This window comes from Crocodylus porosus, unplaced genomic scaffold, assembly GCF_001723895.1.
Source record: "Crocodylus porosus isolate Cpor-Errol unplaced genomic scaffold, CroPor_comp1, whole genome shotgun sequence".
Taxonomy (NCBI): domain Eukaryota; kingdom Metazoa; phylum Chordata; order Crocodylia; family Crocodylidae; genus Crocodylus; species Crocodylus porosus.
The window spans coordinates 65,073,013-65,094,423 of record NW_017728886.1 but is presented as its reverse complement, the minus strand read 5'-3'; the positions used below and the strand labels follow the sequence as shown (position 1 = coordinate 65,094,423).

At 39.8% G+C, this 21,411-nt stretch overlaps 1 protein-coding gene across 1 annotated transcript in view; it reads right to left on the bottom strand.

Annotated features, from left to right (window-relative positions):
• Window positions 1-21,411, bottom strand: part of KCNH8 (potassium voltage-gated channel subfamily H member 8) — a 245,275-nt gene that overhangs the window by 161,014 nt on the left and 62,850 nt on the right. The window contains exon 4 of the mRNA XM_019532738.1: window positions 11,886-12,013. Coding sequence (XP_019388283.1) covers window positions 11,886-12,013 — 128 coding nt within the window. The remainder of the gene's footprint in view (window positions 1-11,885; window positions 12,014-21,411) is intronic.

Here is a 21,411-nt window from a genome sequence, read left to right as displayed (position 1 = left end):
ATTCAGTAAGCCAAGGTTGCTTCAGTTTCCTGAAGTTATTCAATCTGGAAGTAAAAGGATAATTGCATGACTGCAGACTTAATCAAACTTGCTTTGTCTATTGCAACCTCTCCCAATTCAAGTTTTCTTGGAACACCAATATTCCTGTCTTTTCTAGGCCCCTTCATTTTTCAAGTTCAAGGGCAGCATTTCTATTGTTACATGAATTTGAGCTTTCTCTTTATTCTGGTTCGACAGCTTCGTCATGTTTTTCTGCATTCCAGCAAGTCCAGGCTGCTTCAAGTTCATTTAAGTCAAACAGAAGAAAATGTATTTCATCAGTTCCAGTTCTCTTTTGTGGAGAAATACCTTCTGTTGCAGTTCCTTTCATTTAGCAGTTACTTCTCCTGGCCTAAAATTCTCCATTTCTCTTAAAGTCCCACCCCCATTTTACTTTTGCAGTGGCAAGTTATCAGCACTACTTGTTTTGTTAAATTTTCTCTATGTTCTTCAACTTCTAAACCAAAGACTTTGTCACAGATGGCTCTGCCTGACAGTGCTTCAAACGCTACAATTTTTTTCACTTTTCCCACTCAAAGCCATACCCTAACCTATGCTTTCTATGCATTTTGCTCAGGTTTTCATTTTTGTTCATAGTATTTTTCAACTACTCACTCTTGCAATTGTAATAGTTTTGCCTTCCTCTTCCGTTTCAGTTCACTGCCCCAGTCTGGATCATGGACTTCCAGCAGTGTTGGCAGGGAATCCCAAGGCGGTGTTTCTTTTTAATTTCCACTATCACCTCACTGCTCTCTCACAGCATCTCTTCTAAGTCCCTTGCTATACAGAAGAAATCCAGTTGCCTCCATCTATGCTACAAAGCTTGGTTAGTAATTCAATACCAGGGCTGTCAAACTCAACTTGGCTCATGGGCCAGAAGAGTAGCATGGGGTTGGCTTGCAGGTCAACAGACCCCACCCCAAACCCTGGATTCATTGCGCCTGACTGGCCATGCATCTCAAGTGCAGTATGCTGCTCCAGTTAAAGACACACAGACAGCATTGTGGGCCAGATGATATGTCTCTGTGGGCCTGTACTATACCAATGTAAGTATAGTAGCAAACTCTCTTAGTGCAGATGAAACTTAATCAGCGTATTTACTACCTGTTTATTGAGATAAATGAACTATTTTGGCAACACACACTGTTATATAACTATTCACAGTCAAGCTTCTCCAAGAAAAGAAATGCTACCAAAAATCAGAAGACGTTATACACAAACTTGCCTAATTAGCAAGTATAGTAAAAAAATTCTTCTGTACATCTACCTATACCTTTGCATACTCAATGGAACTATATACTCTTCTCAGGCACAACACAGCATTATACCTTTAGTTTCTCAACTTTTCCCTATTTTTATCTGCTTTGTCACTTGCACAACAGTAGCTCCCTCAGGGACATCAGGGACTCGCTGGTAGAATACAAGGTATGCATACATAATAAAAAAAGATGGCTCCTGTCCCAGACAGCTTATAGTTGAAGTTACCAAAATACTTTTCCAGTTCTTTACAAACTGTTATTATGGCGAAGACCTGTGCTTGACTATCCTGTTGCTAACTCTTGAAAATTCCAGTATGTCATTCTTCCTTATATTTGTATGGTAGTGTGTCCAGGGAAGAGGATATTGGACAGGATATCAAGAGAGCTGACTTCTAGGGCCACTGACCTTTGATGTGACCTTAGATTGAGAGAAACTACTTGTCCAATCAAATTTCATTCCCATCTTTTGTCTTGCTCATCTAAAATAATCTCTGCAGCATGGACTGCCTCATAAAATGTATGCACAATACTAGGGTCCAAACACATTAGGGTCCCAACCTTACTTTTGACCTCTAGATACTAGTAAAATACAAATAGTACACCTGAATACAATCTGCTTTGTACTCCTAAAAAAAACTGTACATCTATATTCCCTTCTTTGGATTTTCACAGCTCTTCAAAGTTCCCTGTTTTTCCCTGTACAGGCTGACATACAACATCACCTTTTTGTTGCACTCCTCTGGGTCAGCTTTTACTAAAGCCTGATAATTTCAATAATCAGAGAGTTGTCTTTTAGTCCTGGTGTATTTCCTAATTTTTCCTATTGCTGTGGTCTTTTCAAAGATATCATTGCTTCTTGTTTTTCTTTCCATAGGCCTTTGTGAATTTTGTACCCATCATTAGACAACGGTTGATAATTATTTCTTTATGTTCTTGAGTGTAGGAACCATAGGCATCATCATAAAACATGAATTAAGCTTTGTAAAAAGATTATGTTCCTGAATTATTTATTTCTGAGGTAGTTAAAAAAAACCATGAGAAGAGCAAGGGCTAGTGAAACCTGTCTGAGGCTAATAGTTCCTTAAACCACTGCTGTTTTCTCACAACTAACATAAAGGTTATTGTAATAATAATAAAAGAGTCTGACTGCACATTAACTTTAACTGGAAGCATAGAAAATTTAAACCATTCTATCTTTGTATGTATGTTGTCTCAAATCAGCATTATGGTGAGCCTTTGTATCACCACCCTGGATTTGTAATAGTGCAGATTACAAGATTTCTGCTGCAAACAGAGACTCTATGCAAACAGACCATGGAAATACAGCCTACACGAGATTTGTTCTGAAAACTGAATGGGTAGCCATTGTTCAAAACCTTTCCCCAGACTAAAATTGTGCATAACCCCTGTCCCACACAGATCAAACGATTTCTACAATCACTCAAGCCCAGGAACAATTTATGATTTATACTTGCATAAACATCAGGCCCACTCTGACTGATCATTTCTGTGCACAATGCAACATTTCTCACATGTTTTTGATTCTATTAGCATACAAATGCAGCTACATATTTATTAGAATTTTTTAAAGCTATATTCGAAGCATGCTGCAATTTTTTTTCATTAAAAACAGTTTATCAGGTTAAAGTTGTCACCATTTTTAACCTAGCACTCTTTTATTAATGAAAAATACAGTATGCTTGGATTACACACGCACCCAAAAATAACTTAGTATTTTACTAACAGTATCTCTGACTACAGAAATTGGAAAAATATTAAAAATCTAATTTACTTCTCACAATTTGTGATACCTGTTACTTTCTGCATTTTTTCCTAGGTTCGGAAACTAAAAATATAACCAACTTCATTTTCATGTAGTTTATTTTACCCAGTTTCACTCCAAGGTTCTCATGATCTGGAACAAAATTTTGGCTTGAGTTGCAAATGCTGCAGGAAGATGTTTAATTCCTTAAAATAAATGGTCTTTATTAGACTTTAATGAAGTAAGGTAAGTAGTTCTATTGGTCTTCAATTCTGTAAAAACTTCTCTTTACAAAACCTAAAGTCTGGGCAATGTCAACCTCAAATTATCCTTAATCCCTCTTTTGTGAAGCAGTAATCATACTTTACATTAAAATTCTACTGTAACCTATTTTGTCATCAATGGTCCAAAAATTGTGTGTGGGGATGAGGAGTGGAGAAGTACTGCTTGTGCCAAAAAGTGAAAAAACTCTGCTGCTTTACTGACTAGAATGCCAGTGTGCAAGAGAATGGCTGTTGTATCATAAATTCAGATTGAGGACATACTGCTATTTCTCAAATCTACTGTCATCCACATAAAATGGGATTTTCAGTTTAGCTACATACTCCTCTGATGTTTTCATTGCATTCTTGATCCCTGACTGGTTACTTTGTAGTTAGCAAGGTAGCTGTCCTTTCCCATTTAAAAATAAAACTATACTCCGGAGTGTCAAGATCTAACACAAGAAGCTCCTTTTCTCATTTTCTAACCTCAGTCATAATATCTGGGCTCATATTTACAGGAGATTGGGGGATGGTGAGCTAAATTTTGCAGCTAAAAATGCTAGTATAGCCCTTAAGCATAAATAAAGGCACATCTAGTAAGTGGAAGAAGCTTATACTTGAAACTGAAAGTTGCTTTTTTAAATGTAAAGCGTTAAAAAAAACACAGACAGAAAATGCTAATTGAAACAAAACCTTCTGGTAGAAACATCTAAGTTATGATGAACTCATTAGGAATGACCTCTCTTTTCTAGGACTGATCACATGACAGAAAGACTTCTCACCCCAAGCATAGATTCAAGTTATATTCTGCCTGATTCAGACCAGATACTTCGACCTTTATTTCCCACATCCCAGAAAAGTGCCCTAATCATCCAACTACTACATAGTTTATGGCAGGTTCCTCTTTTTCTCCCTCCTTTCCCTGCTGCACCCTCCTCCCCACACCTGAACTTTTCCAGGAAAAGCTCCAAAAGGTTTGGGCATGAACCTGATGCACAGTACAAAAAACAATCTTAATAGAGAAAACTGTTCCCTGACCAGTTCTGGTTACATTACCTCTGTAGCTCATATTAGTACCATTATTATTGGCAGACAGTTTCTAATCAGACAATACTGACCATCACTCCCAGCCCTGGGAGCATATCAGAGTGAAAGGTTCTGATGTACTCCTGTTGCTGGAAGTACCAATCAGCTGACTGACACTGAGCCACAGGCACATTAGGCACCCTGCTTGCTACTTGCCAGTGCAGGAAAAGCCTGGGTTTCCCCTGCATCAGCAGTTAGGCATAACTGTGATCTGATCACCAATACCACAATCATACTCCTGCCACACGTGTGGCATGACAGGAAGCACAACAGATCAGATCCCTTTCCACCTTTAATTGAATGTCTGTCAGCAACCTAACAGTTTAGGTAATGGCTCAATCATCATAGCACAGTATGCTTGAGGGAGCCCCTGCCCCGGATGGTAATTTCTGCATAAACATGGCCTATAAGAGTACTGACAGAGTAGACATCTGTTAATAGAGAAATTTTAAGCCTCATAGTGAGGCTTGGGCTGCGGTGTAGGGGAGGAATGAAGCCACAGATAGCGCCCCCTGGCATCGGGGCAGGAAATGGGCAGCCTCCCACTTAATTGACATCTATTAATTAATTACCAACAAGGCATGGTGGGTGAGAAGGTTGAGGTTTCACTATGAGGCTTAAAAGTGAACCTAAACATATTCAGATTAGAGATAAAGCTTTAGCTATATATCTATAGATCTCCATCTCTCTATCTTTCTAGATAGATAGATAGATAACATTATTAAGTAACTAGTGGAACTGCTTACTAAGGTTTGAGGCAACATTTCTATTACTGGCCAAAACACATTCTAGAATAAACTGTAATTAATTTAAGGAAATTCTGTGGCCCCCTCATATAGGATGCCAGATGAAATGATTGCAATGATCACATCAAGACTTTTAATCTAAAAAACTAAAATTTGCTGTACTTTTGAAGACCACATTCTAACAGTGAAAGAAATTCTGAATTATATAGACATATATGTGATGTTACGTTGACTTCAGGTTCTTCTGGATGTCTTTTGTTTGTGTTAATTGTTTAAAAAAATAACTATAGAACATCTTTGGGGTTTTTTTCCCCTCTAATTATAACATTAAGCTATAGCCTGACTATGCATTATTAAAACTACAGGAATTTTACAACTACTTACTCATGGGAACTATATTTTCCTTTTTACAATAGTCTGTTGATGAACTGTTTTTTAGATCCAAAGCATAATAGGAACTTTCTGTGGTTGCAAAATTAAGACCGAACAAATTCATTATCTGTTTCATTAAGAGCAGTAGTTTTTTTTTTGCTTACAAATTCACTTTAAATGCTTCACTTGGTTCAAGTTAAATATAAATTCTAACCCAAAAATCTATTTTTAAGAGAAAGTTATTAAGGTTGCAGAGTCAAGTAATGAAAAGTTAGGATAAAGCTATCCAATTTCTAAGCGGCTGGGGGCCACATCACCATGGGCTAGAGACTCCCCATGGGCCACATGCCATGTAGGTGAACCCCACTGCACCATGCCATACAGGCATCACAGCCCTCACCCCCAACTCTACAGCTTCAGGCTCCTCTGCTGCACTGCAGCTCCCTGGGCTCTATGCTGCCCCACCGTGCCCCCCTGTGGCAAGTGTCCCAAGGAAAAAAATAACACGTGATCATATAATTAAAAACAGTATCATATCACATATGCAGAAGAGAGCTGAATTAAGAGTCCATGGGCAACATTAATTCCACCATCTAGTAAATTCCAGAAGCCTGACTTTGCAACTTTAATAACATTCATTTAATATATTTTTCTGTGTGTTTAAGTAGCAAACTAAAATAAAAGGAATTCCACTATGAGGCAATGTACTGACGACCACACATTATCAGCAGAGCAGGAGTCATTTGATCCAACCCAAAACCCTTTGCCATAAGTTAATGAAGTAATTCAAAGCAATAGTAGATTGTCATCTTCTCTGTAGGCCAGCAGTTGAGCTGTGAAGCTCTAGCAAATAAATCCCTGCTTAACACATACAGACTTAGTTTTTTTCAGAAGCTTATAACTTAGCCAAATTGGTGCAGATTTATAGTAGTATACCAAAGGTGTATTCCTGACACCAGGATTACCTCTGCCAATTTTTACTTTCCTGCTCCAGCACATACAGGAGATAGAGCTGCTCAAAAACATTGTAACAGGGAGCCTTCTCAGGGCTGATCTCACTGTAGCCCGCCCACCTGTTTCTGGGCTAACCGCCCACCTTCTCACCCACCATGCCTTGTTGGTAATTAATTAATAGATGTCAATTAAGTGGGAGGCTGCCCATTTCCTGCCCCGATGCCAGGGGGCGCTATCTGTGGCTCCATTCCTCCCCTACACCGCAGCCCAAGCCTCACTAATGGCAGCAAGATGTTATCATAATCACCAGTTCCCACACTGGGCTCCAGAATCCTCCTAACTGAACCCCACCTGGATTCCTCTCCTCAGGTGGTCTAGTCTACCTTCATACCAAGCAGCATAGCTCCCCGAACTGTTTCCCCTTCAGGTGTGGTCCTCCTGGGACCTTCAGCTCACTAGCCCTGGCCCACCTCCAGGCCAGCCAGAACCGCAGGTACACAGCTCTCGCGCATTCCTCGCAGTGGGCCCCTGGCCCTTCCAGTCCTGGCCCTAGCATTGACCAGTCAGGGTAAGTTCAGACAGGCATGAGTCTATGGCCTCACTCTTCCTCCATGGGATCCACCTTCCAGGCCCTCCAACAAGGGTAACCCACCCAGTTGTGGGGGCTAGGGGTTAAGGTGCCCTGACCCACCTTTCACCGAGGTGGTAACTGGCCTGGCATTTCCTGGGGGCTCCCGCACCACTGAGAGCCCCACCAGGCCACCCACTCCAGGCAGGGTGCAGTTTTAGGTCATATCCAGGACCAGGATCCTCCTGACCATCTCCTAGAGCTCCTCCCACACCTCCAGATACCAGCAGCCCTCCGGCCAGGCATTGTTGTTGCCTGGCCTCCAGCAGCAGAACTGCCCTGTTTATATGGGCAGCCCCAGATTAAAAAATGGCTGCCCCCATCAGGCACCTGGCAGCTGCTAGCTCCAGGCCCTTAAAGTGGCAGGCACAAACAGTGCCCTGCCACAAACATGTTGCCAGAATTATTTTTATTATTATTTTTAACAGGGGTAAAGACAATGTGTGACCTCTTCCTGGAAATGGCTAAACTGTTTGGACACAAGCTTTCCAATTCCACCTACAATATTTGTGTATGTAGTAATCATGAAAGTTAATTCTAATTATTTGTACTTGAAATATTATGAGCATTCCCTTAGTTATCCCTTTAAGACCTTCCATTTATTTGCTAAAAATTACTTCCACACATTGGCTATGTTTATTTATTTTTGCTACTTGTAGGTAGTTAATAGAGCTCATTATAGACAGTGGTGCTTCAATGCTGAGCATGGCAAATACAAAGAAACCAAAAAGTATAATGACCATGCAGCTCTACAGTAGCCACAGCTTCATATCTGTTGCAAGGTTGGCACCCTCTATTACACTGGAACTAAGGAAAAGTCATACACTCCGCTGGTATAGAGTACAGCACAAGCCATTCCTTTTACTGTTGAGTACTTTTACTCACGCAAGCTGCTTGAGTGAATCTGTATATAGGTTCAACTAAAATAAAAAAAAAGAAAACCTTGTGGGCTAAAACTGGTACTGAAAGGATCAGGGTCCAAATCACAGGCTAAGTCAGAGGTCAGGAATTAGGGACCAAAGGTCTCTAGAGCTAGAGTCCAAAATGCACAGGACAAATCAGGGCTTAGGAGTCAGAGACCAAATAACCAAATCCAAAGGGAATCTCCAAAAAGCCAGAATCCAGAAGCAGAGACAAACAGGGTCAGGAGTCAGAGAACCAAGAACACAGGGAAGCTTACCGCAGCAGATTTTCAAGCAAAACTTGGCTGGCTTGAAGAGTTCTGCTACAGGTAGACTTAAGCTTCTCTCCCTAGTGGCCAATAAAGGAACCTCAACAGTAGCCAGCTGTTTCATTTGGTGAGGGAAGGCTGCTGGTTACAGCCTCAGGCAAATTTGCCCAACTACACAATTAGCTGTGCTCTTTGTTAGGGCCCCAGATATAAACCTGTGTGGCTCCATTTGGTTCAGTGGAGATGCACTGATTTATGCTGAAGCTGACAGTGGCCCTTTGGGGAAGGAGCTCATAACATGTATTCATATCAGTGTGAACTTCCAGATATCAGCTAAATATAATGCAAATTTATTTCCCCATTCTAACACTTAGAGGACTTCCCATGAATATTGCATCAAAGTGCTGGCAATGGGAACTGACTAAATCATTAAGGCTAGGGACAGACATTACACAAATGGGTTTAAGTGATCAGAAACTAGTTTAAGCCCATAACAGAACAGATGTTCAGTGCACAGAAGTCAGTTTCAAAACGGCTGAGACTGGTTTAAGATGAGCCTGGTTGAATATAGTATCACGCTTAAGTGATTTGGGTCAAACCAGTTAATACAATTTCTATTTCAGACTTCTTCCTGGTTCAAGTTAAACCAGAGTCCCCCAGCATGCTTTGCAGCCCTGGACTGGACTGGGCTGTCTGCTCCAGAGAACAAAGCTGGCCCCACCCCTCTGTTCCCTAGCCAGAGCTCCGGCAGAGACTGCAGGCACAGTAGGGTCTGCCTGGCTCTCCTTGCCCCACTCCCTTTTAGCCACTCACTGCTCAAGCCGGAATACCCACTCCCTCCCTCCCATCTCCCACAGCACGGACCCCAGCCCCACAGACCTTAGGCATGTGGTATGTTAGCTAATGCTGAGGTGTCTATGTGTCTCCGTTCATCCATCTGTCCAATTTCATTGGGACAGGTAGACAAAACAGTGTCCACTTAGGACTTTATGGAGTTAAATCAGCAGATCTCCTGGTAAAGTCCCTCCATTCCTTCCTTGGAAAAAGCTGTTTAAGAGTTTCAACTAATGAGAGACACTTTTGTTTTGCTGATGGGTTGATAAATGCTGTGTTATCAGCCCCCTGCTGGCTCCCTTACCCATCAGGTTTGCAGACAGTATGAAGAAACAGGGAGAGCGAGATTGAAAAGCCCAGTATCATCAACAGATGCATGCACTGCACAGCTCACCTTTGCCTCAGAATGCTAACTGGGGGTTGGAGTCTGGCAACACTCCCGTCCTTTGAGCAGCGAGCAGGGAAAAGCCTGGGACTGCAGGCAGGGTGGGGATTTATACCCCTCCCTAATCAGAGCACTCTACTGGGACCTGGCCACACACCTCTTAGATCAGCTCTGTAGAAGGGAGGGGGGGCTGCTCTAGTGCCCCCTGGCTTCTAGCCTGACCCACTGCAGGCATGTGTCTGAATTTCCTCAGTCCAGAGGGAATGTCTGTATAGCCACAAACTGGTTCAACCTAGGCAAGTTAAACTAACCTGCAAAGACCTAATCAATTCAGGCTTAGGTTTTTTGAATGTCTGTCCCTAGCCTGAGGGCTAGTTTGTGCCATGTATAGCTGTGAGGAGCTGTGCTGTCTCTTCATAATACCTATGCTCAGAGAAGGCCTATCAGAATTTACTTGTATGCCAGAAGTCACACACTGATAAGTCCTTTTAATAGAGGAGAGGCATACCCCCACCTTGCAAGGCCAAACAGTTATTTTACCTCACATGGGGGATGGCACCACAGCTCGTAACACCTCCCACCTCAACCAGTCCTTTTAGGGTGCTATGGAAGGACTCATCAGGGAATGATCTCTGGATGTCCTTAAGTACAAGGAATGCAATTCTATCCAATGTTTATGTGGATTTTTTCTTCCCTCCCACAAGACTATAAAATCAGACTTAGCAAACCACCTGGTGCCATCTTGGATGCCAACCGTGATGATTACTATCAGAAATGCAAGGTGTAAGACTACAAGAAATATTTGGATTCAGCACTAGCATTTAAGTTAACCTTGTTTCCATTTCCCACAGGATTCCTTTTCAAACATGTGGTTTCACTGTCACATATATAGGGCCCAAGAGTGGCAAGTCCCACTGCTAACTGACTAACAAATTTGGCTCGATGGCCATAGGGTCTGAATGTGCTAGGCAGGTAGAAGGCAGTAAATATTGTTTGCTTTATAATTGCTACAATGCTAAGAAAAAAGTAGATGTGCTAGTCTCAAGTCAGGCAGAAGGCAATGCTAAGAACACAGGACTGAAAGGGACATAATTCTTTTCATAAATACATGTTGGGCTCATCTTAAAACCAGTAAGTTTCTTATCCCTACTGGAAGACTAACAGAATCTTTAAGAACTAGGTTAGAAGCCATCTAAATTCCCAGACTAAGTTTATTCATGATCAGTTATACTCATTTGTTCTTGTACCATCCTTGTCCCTTAGCTTAAAAAGTACATTCCTTCCCTTTTCTTCCCCACTCAGTGTAAGTATTTGCATAGAAAAGCTATTTGCAGCAGGAGTTCAATCATACTTTGGGCCAGCAACACCCCCCCCCACAACAAAACAAAACAAAACAAAAACACTGAAAGTGGTGTAAACCCAATTTACAACAGCTGACAACTGGGTACTTGAGGTCCCAGTGTCACATCAAGCCAATGACTGGCACTATGTGGCTTACCAGTTTACTTAGACATTTACACTAATTGAAGGAAGACTGTAGACACCGAGGGCACCATAGTAACACTTAAAGGCTGCATCTGCCCATTAAAGTATAAGGAGGAAAGCCCAGGGGCTTTACCCAGAATTCATCATTATTTTACTTTGTGCCTACTTGGACTTGAAGGCAGTAACTAAATAACAGCCTGACTGATGCAGAATAAAACTAATAGGTAAAAATAAAAAAAAAAGAAGCATCATTTACAGAGAAATTGGTGAGCTTCCTTATTACGTGTAATGTATTAGAAATTACCATCAGGATTTTCTTAAGTCAAAGAGAGTATTACTGCAATTAAAATGCCAGTACATGACTTTTTTGTATTGTATTACGTTAGATATATTCATATCAAAGGTTATCCTCAATAACATCTCCTTCTGGATTGTGTACAATACATAGGTTTAACTAGAGTAGTGACTTGAGTTTATTCAAAGGTCCTTTGGTAAAAAGAATAAAAAGAGTTATATAGGATAAAATTGAAGGTTAACATTTTAAATTTTTGAAAAAGTTCATATGGCTTTTTTCCTTTACAGAAAAAAATCTGTATGTATAATGTACAACTTGTATATAAACATACTTCCCAGGTTCATAAACAGTAGCAGAAATACTATAGCTATGTCTGTCCAATATGGTTTTATGCATTGGCTACAATACCATGATTAGAGCCTTTCCTTAGATATTTGTTGACCTTTTACAGTACAGTCTTTAAAAGAAATGTCAATTCAAAGAAATTGTCAAAATGAAAAAATAATTAGTAAGGTTATGGAGACCATCTTCTGCTCTCTTTCAGCAGCAAGGGAATAGAATTGCCAAAAAGAGGGGGAAAATGAAGCTAGTATGAATTACACCTACTTTATTAATTTTTAATTTGTTCTTCTCTCTTCTTTGTAGGTGTCCGGAGATATGATAAAGGACAGCTCTGCTTCGTCTTCGTGCTGTATCAAAATGAGAACCTGCTTTTCCTCTTTCTTTGAATTTTTCTGTAGAACAAAAGCAAAAGTCTATTAAACATCAGCAGATGTCTTTTCAACCTTTGAGAAATGAACTACTGACATTTTAGCATTTGGTACAAATGTAGTTGTTGTAACACACACCCCTTCTAGGCTTTGTTTAATTTTCTGCACTTTTACAAAACATCCCCTTTCAAAAAAAGGAACATAATTGACTTCCACTTTAAAAAAGGCACTTCATCACTCAACTGAAAAGTAATTCATTATAAAATCACAGCTTTAGATACACACAAAATAAAAATAGAATCCTTTTATTTCTTTGTTTTCAGCATATATATTGAAATTGTGATCAGTGGCAAAATGCAGTGGGTAGGATTAATCATCATTATATATAATGTCAGAAATAATTTAGAAATCTTTCTCCTATGTTGTTTTAGAACTGAAAAAAATTCTGCCACCAAGATGCAATATGTTCCTTTACATCAGAATATGTATATCAACAAACTTGACTGTTAGCAATATCCAATTCTTATTTCCCTGTCCTTATAATTCGTAATTTTCTTATCACATAATCATCACTTGACATAATGTTGATAACACAAAAATCTATTAAGAAAGGACAAGGCCCAAACATTGTTTTTTGGACATGTCTTGTATTTTTTCCTTTCAATTCAGATGTCTGTAATTGTCACTGTAAGATTAAGTTTGAGCCATATTTATGCTGCAGTATGTTTAAAGTAACTTTACTGATTTTCAGTGAAATTATTGTGTCTTGATACTGAAGCAAAACAAAGCAGAATTTGGGTCAATTCTTACAAAATGCTTTGATTAACAGTGTTAGGGCAGTCAAGAGAGAGAATTGTGGGGGGTATAGGAAGAAGCAGTTTGTCAAACAAGTATAGTTAAAATCAATGCACTGGGAACAGATGAGGAGAAAACAAATTAGCAGAGGTGGAAATTAACACAAGACACATATCTTGCAGAGTGTCCAGGAAAAACAAGACAGGCTGGATTTTTGCAGAATGGATGCAAAAGCCTAAAATGCAAAACTAGCACATTTTTGAGCCAAACTAGAGGGAGCAAGCCACCTGGACATCTGGTTGATATATTTAAATCATGCAGCCTGGCTTACAAGAAACAAGTATATTAAACTTCAATTAAAAATGCATTAAACTGAATAGCCATGTTGTCATACATCTGCACCCTTTACTTCGTTGCCTCCCCCCCCAGTTCATTTGCTTCCCATTCATCAGAGGTTATATTTAGTGACCACTGTAATTCAGGCTCTTGAAGAGAGAAAATGGGCTTCCTTCAGGCTCACTGGAGTCATTTCAGGCATTTTTCAGGGCAGGCTCTTGCATACCTCTAATCAGCTGAGGGAGCCGGACATGGGGCTGATTATCATTAAACAGCAGCACACAGGCTGTTCTTCAGCTATTTTAAGAAAGTAAAGCTCACCACTTATTAAACAACAACTTAAGTAAAGCTCACCATGTAGAATTCTTTAATAAAGTCTATTAGGTTTTCATTAACAACAACTTTTATTGAATGTTAACTTTTATGGAAGACTGCCCTGCCACACTTGGCTGTGGGGGCAGGCACCCAGCATGCCCATGCCTGCAGCCCCTAGGGCAGGGTCTTCTTACGTGCTCCATTCTTATATGACCGATTCTTATAAGCTGTTGAACAGACGAAAGCAACACTAATCTAGGTCATCTTTACATTTTTATTTTAAATGTCCTAAAGTTAAGTATGTGATTTGCTAAATAGGGTTGAATTTAGGTACCTTGCTGAATCAGGCCCTAACTTCTGCTCTAGTATATGCAGTTTGTCTTGTCTGTAATTTTTTTTTTTTTTTTTTTGGGGGGGGGGGGATGTTTAGTTTTCTTTCCTGCTCTGCCTCCTAGTATGGATATCTCCTCTTCCTACAGCATCTCCTTCAATATTTCATTAGTTTCTCATTCAATGTGGCTAACGCATCTTGCTATGGCTCTAGAACCCATGAGTTCGAAGCCTCACTCTAGATTGATGCCAAAGACTATGTCCTCCAGTCTGTTCCAGCTCTAACTGGGTCCCTGGGGAACTCTATATGGGAAGATGGAAATCCACCGTTCCCTTGCAGGCCACCGACTGCAGAACTGGCATGCTTTAACCACGATAGCCTGGTGGACTGCTATACTTACATAGATCTTTGACCTTGGCCTTTTGACTGAAATCTGTGACCTAATCCTTTTGTACATGTCTACAGATGTTTACCTGTTTAGAACAAGAGAATGTGAACATTTTCAAAATATATAGAAAGTTGGTTTATACCCACCTTTTAAAAATTATAGCACGTACAAGGTATGTGCTGCTGCTTCTAATTTAGGGCTAAAACACAATAATAAATCCACACAGAAGTGAAGATGTAGGGAAAAAAAACCCCTACTCTTTTATTTTTATCCTGTACTTAAAATCAAAAGAACTTCTCATCTCCCTACCCATTGTGACAGAATAATGTTTCAAAAAAGGATCCGATTTAGGGCTGTATCTGTACACACACACGCCTTCCTGTTTGATGATTGTCCTAAGAAAATGGCACATAAATATGATGTTTTCTGATTCAGCCCTCACTCCTTTTCCTCACTTTGCTGTCTTATGACAAAAGTGATTATTTGGGTTTTCCATTCTTCATGCTACCCTTCTTTACTGCTCATTTCTTTCACATGATATTCATGGTTCTCTAGCTAGTGAGTGAGAAGAGTGGGAAACATAAGTCACATAAAGAATGTAAACACTGTCTAATGTTTCTCAGCCAGGGTGTTATTAGATTTAAAGCACCCCTCAGAAAAGTGAGTTCTTAGCTTTCCCTTTTCTTTTTTTTTTTTTTTTAACATCAAGAAAAATAGAGGAATTTTATGACAAATGACAAAATGTGCACATATTAGACCCTTTCAAGGGTACTGTGGTGCCATGCAATGTTAGCATTGTTGTACAAACATGATTCACAAGATAAACCCAGAAATTTCTTATAGGAATTCATGGTTTTAAAAACTTTTTGGCCTGTTGGGATCTTGTTGAGTTCCTTGCAAGAGAAGAATTGTTCTTTTTACTGTGGCCAATAAACAAGGGAAACCTAAAGTAGCTTTTTCCAAGAGGTGCCTTGAATCTAAAAAGGTTGAGAACCATAGCATTGGACCTACAGCATTAGCTGCTAAACAACTACCAAAACCCAGTGGGGACATTTATATTGTGTTTTCTTCCAAAACTTTCAGTGACAAGATGTATGCAGGATCACACTCTACTGTTACATGCTCATTGTCTTTTTCATTTGTACTTTTAAAGAGAGAGAGTTTCATAAGCACAAGAGAGTTCAGGCCCACCTAGTCATCAGAAATCAGTGGAAGATGGGTGCTTTGCTTCTGTTTGTACCTTTGAAAGAAATCTCCTTATGCATAAATCAAAAGATAGGACTGATTCACTGGTGTGCTCCAATGGCTTTGCGCTGCTCTAGCAATGGGAAAGAACAGTAAGATCAGCTCAGTTGTCTGACTAAGTCAAGCCTATGGGTGTACTGTATCAAAGGGGTGCAAAGCAACCAGAACATAACAGTGGATATAGTACAGAACATCTTATAATATTCTTGTCCTTATATGAGGTGTGATTCATGATATGCTTGAAATGTAAAATAAAATGTTTGTCCATTAAATATGAAATGAAAGTTATACTACTGTTTCAGTATAACCTGGTGATGATAGTAGTCAGAAGCTGTTATCTGCCGAATGCAAATCCAAATAAACTAACTCAAACTAGCAATTCTCAAACTGCCTTAGGCTGTATATTACTTTCTAAGTTTGTTATACTACCACATACCAGCATGATTCCATGTTATGGATAATAAAAAGGTAACACTAGGTCATATATACCACACTGTTCTTTCCAACATGCTTTAAAAAAAACGCTGTAGGCTTGAGGCTCCTATAGACATGTAGGGAGCTACATCTGACGTGCTGGAAATCCAGCATGCTGGAGCAGATTTGATGGAGTCTGCTGGAGCACAGAAATAAACCTGCTCCAGCAGGCTCCTGTATCACATGTATCAGCGTAGCTATGCTAAAAAATGGTGGTGGGGTGCTTTGAACTAAAGCTCTTTCAGTGTGCTTTGAACTAAAGCTCACTCAACATGGGGGATGCTGATACACGTGACACTTGGGTGTTTTTAATTAGTGTGGCTTGCTAATTAAAGCGCCCTCACTTCCTGCATTTCCATGTAAAAATGTCCTTGATGTTCATTTTATTTATATTTCTCCTCTTGTGTCTTCTGCTTTTCCATTTAATCATTTTGCATGCCCTCTAGATATTTGCTGCATAATCCATAAGTCGTGTGAGAAACATAACTCAAGAGTCTCAGACTGGGTATTTTGTACAGGTACGCTAAGTATAATTAAATCCAAGTACTTCCTCCTCTACTTAAACATTGTCCACTAACTGGATCTGTGTTTGCTAGAAATTCTTTAATTTTGCTTGGTTAGATTCTCCTTTGCTGGCATTGGGAGTAAAGTAGTCTCAATATCTCCTGTGTAGTATTATGTTCCCAGGCTGGCCATAGATCATTATTACAAAGATTCTCTTATATAAGATCATGTGTGCATAAAGAAAGAGATTAATACCTGACACTTGTATCACAATATTCATTCATATTACACAGAATAGCCCAGCAACTTAATTTTTTACATAAACATTCTCATGAACAGGATTTTAATGTATAGGATCACGCTACTCACAAATTTATGATTTATCTTCCAGATTTAAGCAATCAAATACATTCTTAAGAGGCTGTATCAGAGAGCAAAAATCCCAAATTTATGCCAGAAGTGGTTCACTCATATTTCTTGGGCAGATGTATGCAAATTAAGTGAACTGCTAAAAGGAACAGAGGATCACTCATTTTTCATGGAAGTGCCTGCAGTCCTTCACTGGTTCCATAAAAATTGAAATAAGTAGATAAAAATAGTCTCTCATATATAATGGCACTTGCTCATAATATTAAACATAATTCTAATGGTTATTCGACTATGTTTATTTGGCCATCTTTAAACATCAGCCCGAAACAGAAAACAGGATTTTTCAAATGAATAAGTTACTCAAATGGCAAGGTTTCTGCAGGACTGGGCCTACAAACAATAGCTTTGCAGCTTTTTCATTTCAGAAGGAAAGATTGTCTTAATCAGTCTACTGCCATGAGAAAAAATGGGCTAGAAGGGCCCTCCAGAGGTCATCTAGTCAAACAGTCTGCTCAGAGGAGGAATATTCCCAGACAAATGCTTGTACAACTCGTATTTAAAAACATCAAAAGATGCAGATTCCATAACCTCTCTAGGTCATCTATCCCAGTGTTCAACTGCCCTCAGAGTGAGAAAACTCTTCCTAGTATCTAATGTAACTTGCCCTTGTTGCTGAACACCTGAGTCTTTCACCAATTCACTCAAGCATCTGATTCTGCAAGCCACAAACAAGGGCTCCACAGAAAAGAGGTGGTCTTGATGACTGTTGGCTTAAAATGAATAGTCAATAATGCAGAGCCCATTTGCTGGAAAGCGTGTAAGTTTTAAAATAATACAGATAAACATTGAAATAATATCTTAACATTTGGGTAACAGGGATCCGATTTGCTTGCCATTGTGTGGATGGGAAGAGAAGGGAAGAAATAAATAGGCTCTTGACCTTCTGAAGCACAAAGAACAAATACAGCATGGGGACTACTCACACCATTGATGCCTAGTAGAAAGAGAAACCGGCATGAGAGAATATTGATCTGAGAATGGCAGTTGGGGCCACTTTTCTCACAGTGTGTATTTTTAAGCAATTTCCCCCCCCAAACAGAAACCTGTTTAAATGTTGCATGAATAATGCATACCATCATTAATGAATTAGGACCTGAAAGTAGGGAGAATTTGCCTTGCTGTTTTCAGCACTTCGGTTCTTTTACTAGTCTCTAAGGGCACTCTGAGATAGCTTAATAGGTTATTTCAGCTGAACGCCTTACTTTTTAAATCATACAGTAAAGTTAGTCATTAGTTGAAACAAGCAGTGTAAAATAGCAGCTAAGTCAAGAATGTTTAATAGCTAAATTCTGCCCCTGCATGTATGAGTGAGGTTCCCAGTAAAGCCAATGAGAACTGGACAGAACAAAATAGCACATTCTTCCATAGTTGGGAGTACCATAAGGTTGTGAAACTAATGTGGTTTTGCTGCTCAAGAGATAGCAGGATGTGTGCGTAGTCCAGGGCCTCAGGTGAATTTGACACTGCTCCTCTGGAAGTCCTATAAGCATGATCTTGTGGGTGCCAACATGGGTAAAAAGAGATAGGTCAGGCTAAAGGCAAGGTGGGAACAAGAATTATGAATCTACCGACGCATGGATTCATCCCATCAACATCATGAAGTCTCTAGTTTATGACAAAAGTAGGAAGGGCAAAGATTCCTCTCCTCTACACTTGCTGTGAATTTCTCTAGTGGTTATCCAGATATTCAGACCAAGTGTTGGCATATACATTATAGCCCAGGATCTTCCAACGATAAGAAATAGACTAAACTACTTAGACTGAGTCTATCCTATTCTTCCAACTATATTTAAGATGGGCTGTAGATGAGATTCAGTACTGACAGCCACTTCCAGCTAAATTTAGTAAGGCAGCTAAGATGGGTCCTTCTAGCCTGGTTGTCACAAGTATATTTAAAACTACATAGAATTTCCAAGTGAGACTGTGTGATTTTTACAAACAAATACCTGGCTATTGGGAAAAATATATTTGAACACAATTAATGAAACTACATTTATAAAGCAGGAGATGTTAGCTCTACTCGCATCTGCTTTCTTATCTCCCCAAATGTGCCTCTCTCCTTCACATATCTCTAGCTGCCTCCATGACAGCTCTCTGTAGATACCAAGATAACAGTCAAACTGACCATTTTAACACATATTTTTCTTCTTGCTAAAATTCCTCTGTCAGTCAAAATTTCATCATCTTTCAATACCTTAATCTGCAATAGTTAACAACTCTACTCTTGTTCTCATTTTCTTCTTTATGCCCTCCAGCATGGAGGATGCTCCTAAATTTGACAGGTTATTACTTGCCAAGATCTCTCAGTTCTATCCCTGCTACCAAACCCCATAACCTAAGAAGATCATTGCAGCCTAGATTTCTTAAATTGATTAACACTCCTTAATGTCTTCCCAGGCCACTCCTCTAATTCCCTCTTCCAAACATTGCCAACCCAAGCATTTTTTTTCTACTGAGAACCCACAAACTTTTCCTGACAACCAAACTTTTTACTGACATTTTGTTTTATATAATGTAAACATAACCCTTTTGCCAGGCCCTGGAAGGCGATAACAAGGGCTGGGTTGAAATGAAGGACTTTAACACCAACTTTTAACACAGACTTACTTGATTGCAGCAGTGATTTTACACCATAACGCACCTTCCATCCTCCAACCCACACTTTGGTATTCCTTACCATACCTACCCCAGACCACCCCCAACCTTACCCCTGCCAGCCATACTTCACTCCATCCCAGCATGGATGCCCACCCACCCTCTCTCCCCTATCTTGGCCCTGCAGCTCATCCCAGCTGCACTGCCTTCTCCCTGTCCTGCCCTGTGTGTCACACTACCTGAGTCCATGTGGTCCTGCCTATCTTTGAGGCAAGCAACCACTACAGGCAGGTAACAGAAGTACACTGCTGGGTGGGGAGGCATTACAAAGATTTCCATGGACAACAAAAGTCCTGGCAGAGAGCTCCCTGAAGGGTGCTGCGCTGCTGCTCAGACACAAGGTGGTACTACTCCGCCCCATCTGTTGCATCCAGACTCATTCTTTGATCGCTCTTCAATCAAGAGCACTGTTTCTTTTCTTCTTTTTAAGGATGGCTCCATTTTTCTTTTCTTTTTTTAATCAGTCTTTATGGATGAGAATTTTTAGTGCTTTTCAATTAACTGGTTATAAATTTATGGACAATTGGCAACAGTGTTTCCTTCATAAATGTTTGCATCATCCTATCATCTCCTAAATAAAATCCAAATTTTTCAAGGTCACCTTCAAGGTCTTTTAAAGCTCTGCTGTACCAACCCCCTCCCAGTTTGCATGCTCACTCTGCCAATGTACTGTTTCCTTTGCCCATCATCCTGACCTCTCACCATTCTTAGAACATACAGATAGACCTTGTGTGCCAACCCAAAACATTCCTTTTAAACCCCTCTTAGAGGTTATATCTTTCAGGTGATTTTTCAATAATGACCTCTATTATACCTGCTCATTTTCAGGATTTTACTCCAACAAAATAATAATATTTAATTTACAAAATATGAGACTAATATAGTTACAAAAATCATATAAGCCCACAACTAAGTAAGCAAGAACATGGCAGGATATCTCCTTATCTTTTGTTAATAAAGACCCTATCATTCCTAGAAACACCTTTGCTTGGTAACTATGGGTCTATTATCCAAGTCAGAAAATAATATCTTCATGGAAGAATCCCATCTTTTTTTATACATGGAAAGTGCCATGCTCATCTATGTTTCTATAGAAACATTAAATAATAATGAATTAAAGCTGAGTTTTATGACCAAGAAGGATAAATGTAACAGAATGACTATACAAAATTCCTAAATACATCCTATGAGTGTTGCAATGTCAATGAGGATTGAGACAGTAGAAGAGAAATTAGTAATATCATACAAATTGGAACAAATGCAACAGATTATATACGAATGTAATAGAGAAAAAAATATAGGCCCATGTCCTGCAAACACTTACATATGAAAATAAGCTTACTGTTGTGAATAGCCCATAGAACAATTCACAGGAGTAGAGTTTAAACATATGCAAAAATATTTGCCAAAGAACGAACAGATGAGAAAGAAACCACAGATTATGACAAGAAAGTAAGGAACATATAAAACGGTCACACACATTTTACACTGAAGTTTCAATAAATTCATGATTTATAAAGGGACTATGGAATATTATATACATACTACAGACATGAGTAATAGTTTTATGAAAAGTTATTAGCACACCAGGACAAAGTGGGTATAAAGTGCTATCAGCTATGATGAAGAAATACAAGCTTACTGGAATATACAGTTGATTAGCCATTTATTAAAACACCAGCAAACTGCCAGTCATGAATGATGGGGAGGGGAGAGGAGCAAGGTGGAGACAGAGCACCCCACGAAGCCTCTGCTCTGCCTCCAGCCCCATGCATGCCCCTCACCCCGTGTCCAGCCCCCATGTGCCCACCTCCCACCACTTCACCCCACGCTGCCGCCGGTTCCCAGGAACATGGGTGGGGAGGGGAGTTTGCACATGGAGGTGGCTGCCTCCCAGTAACAAACAACATCCTCCCTCCTCACTGCCTCCCCACCCTCCTCACTGCCTCC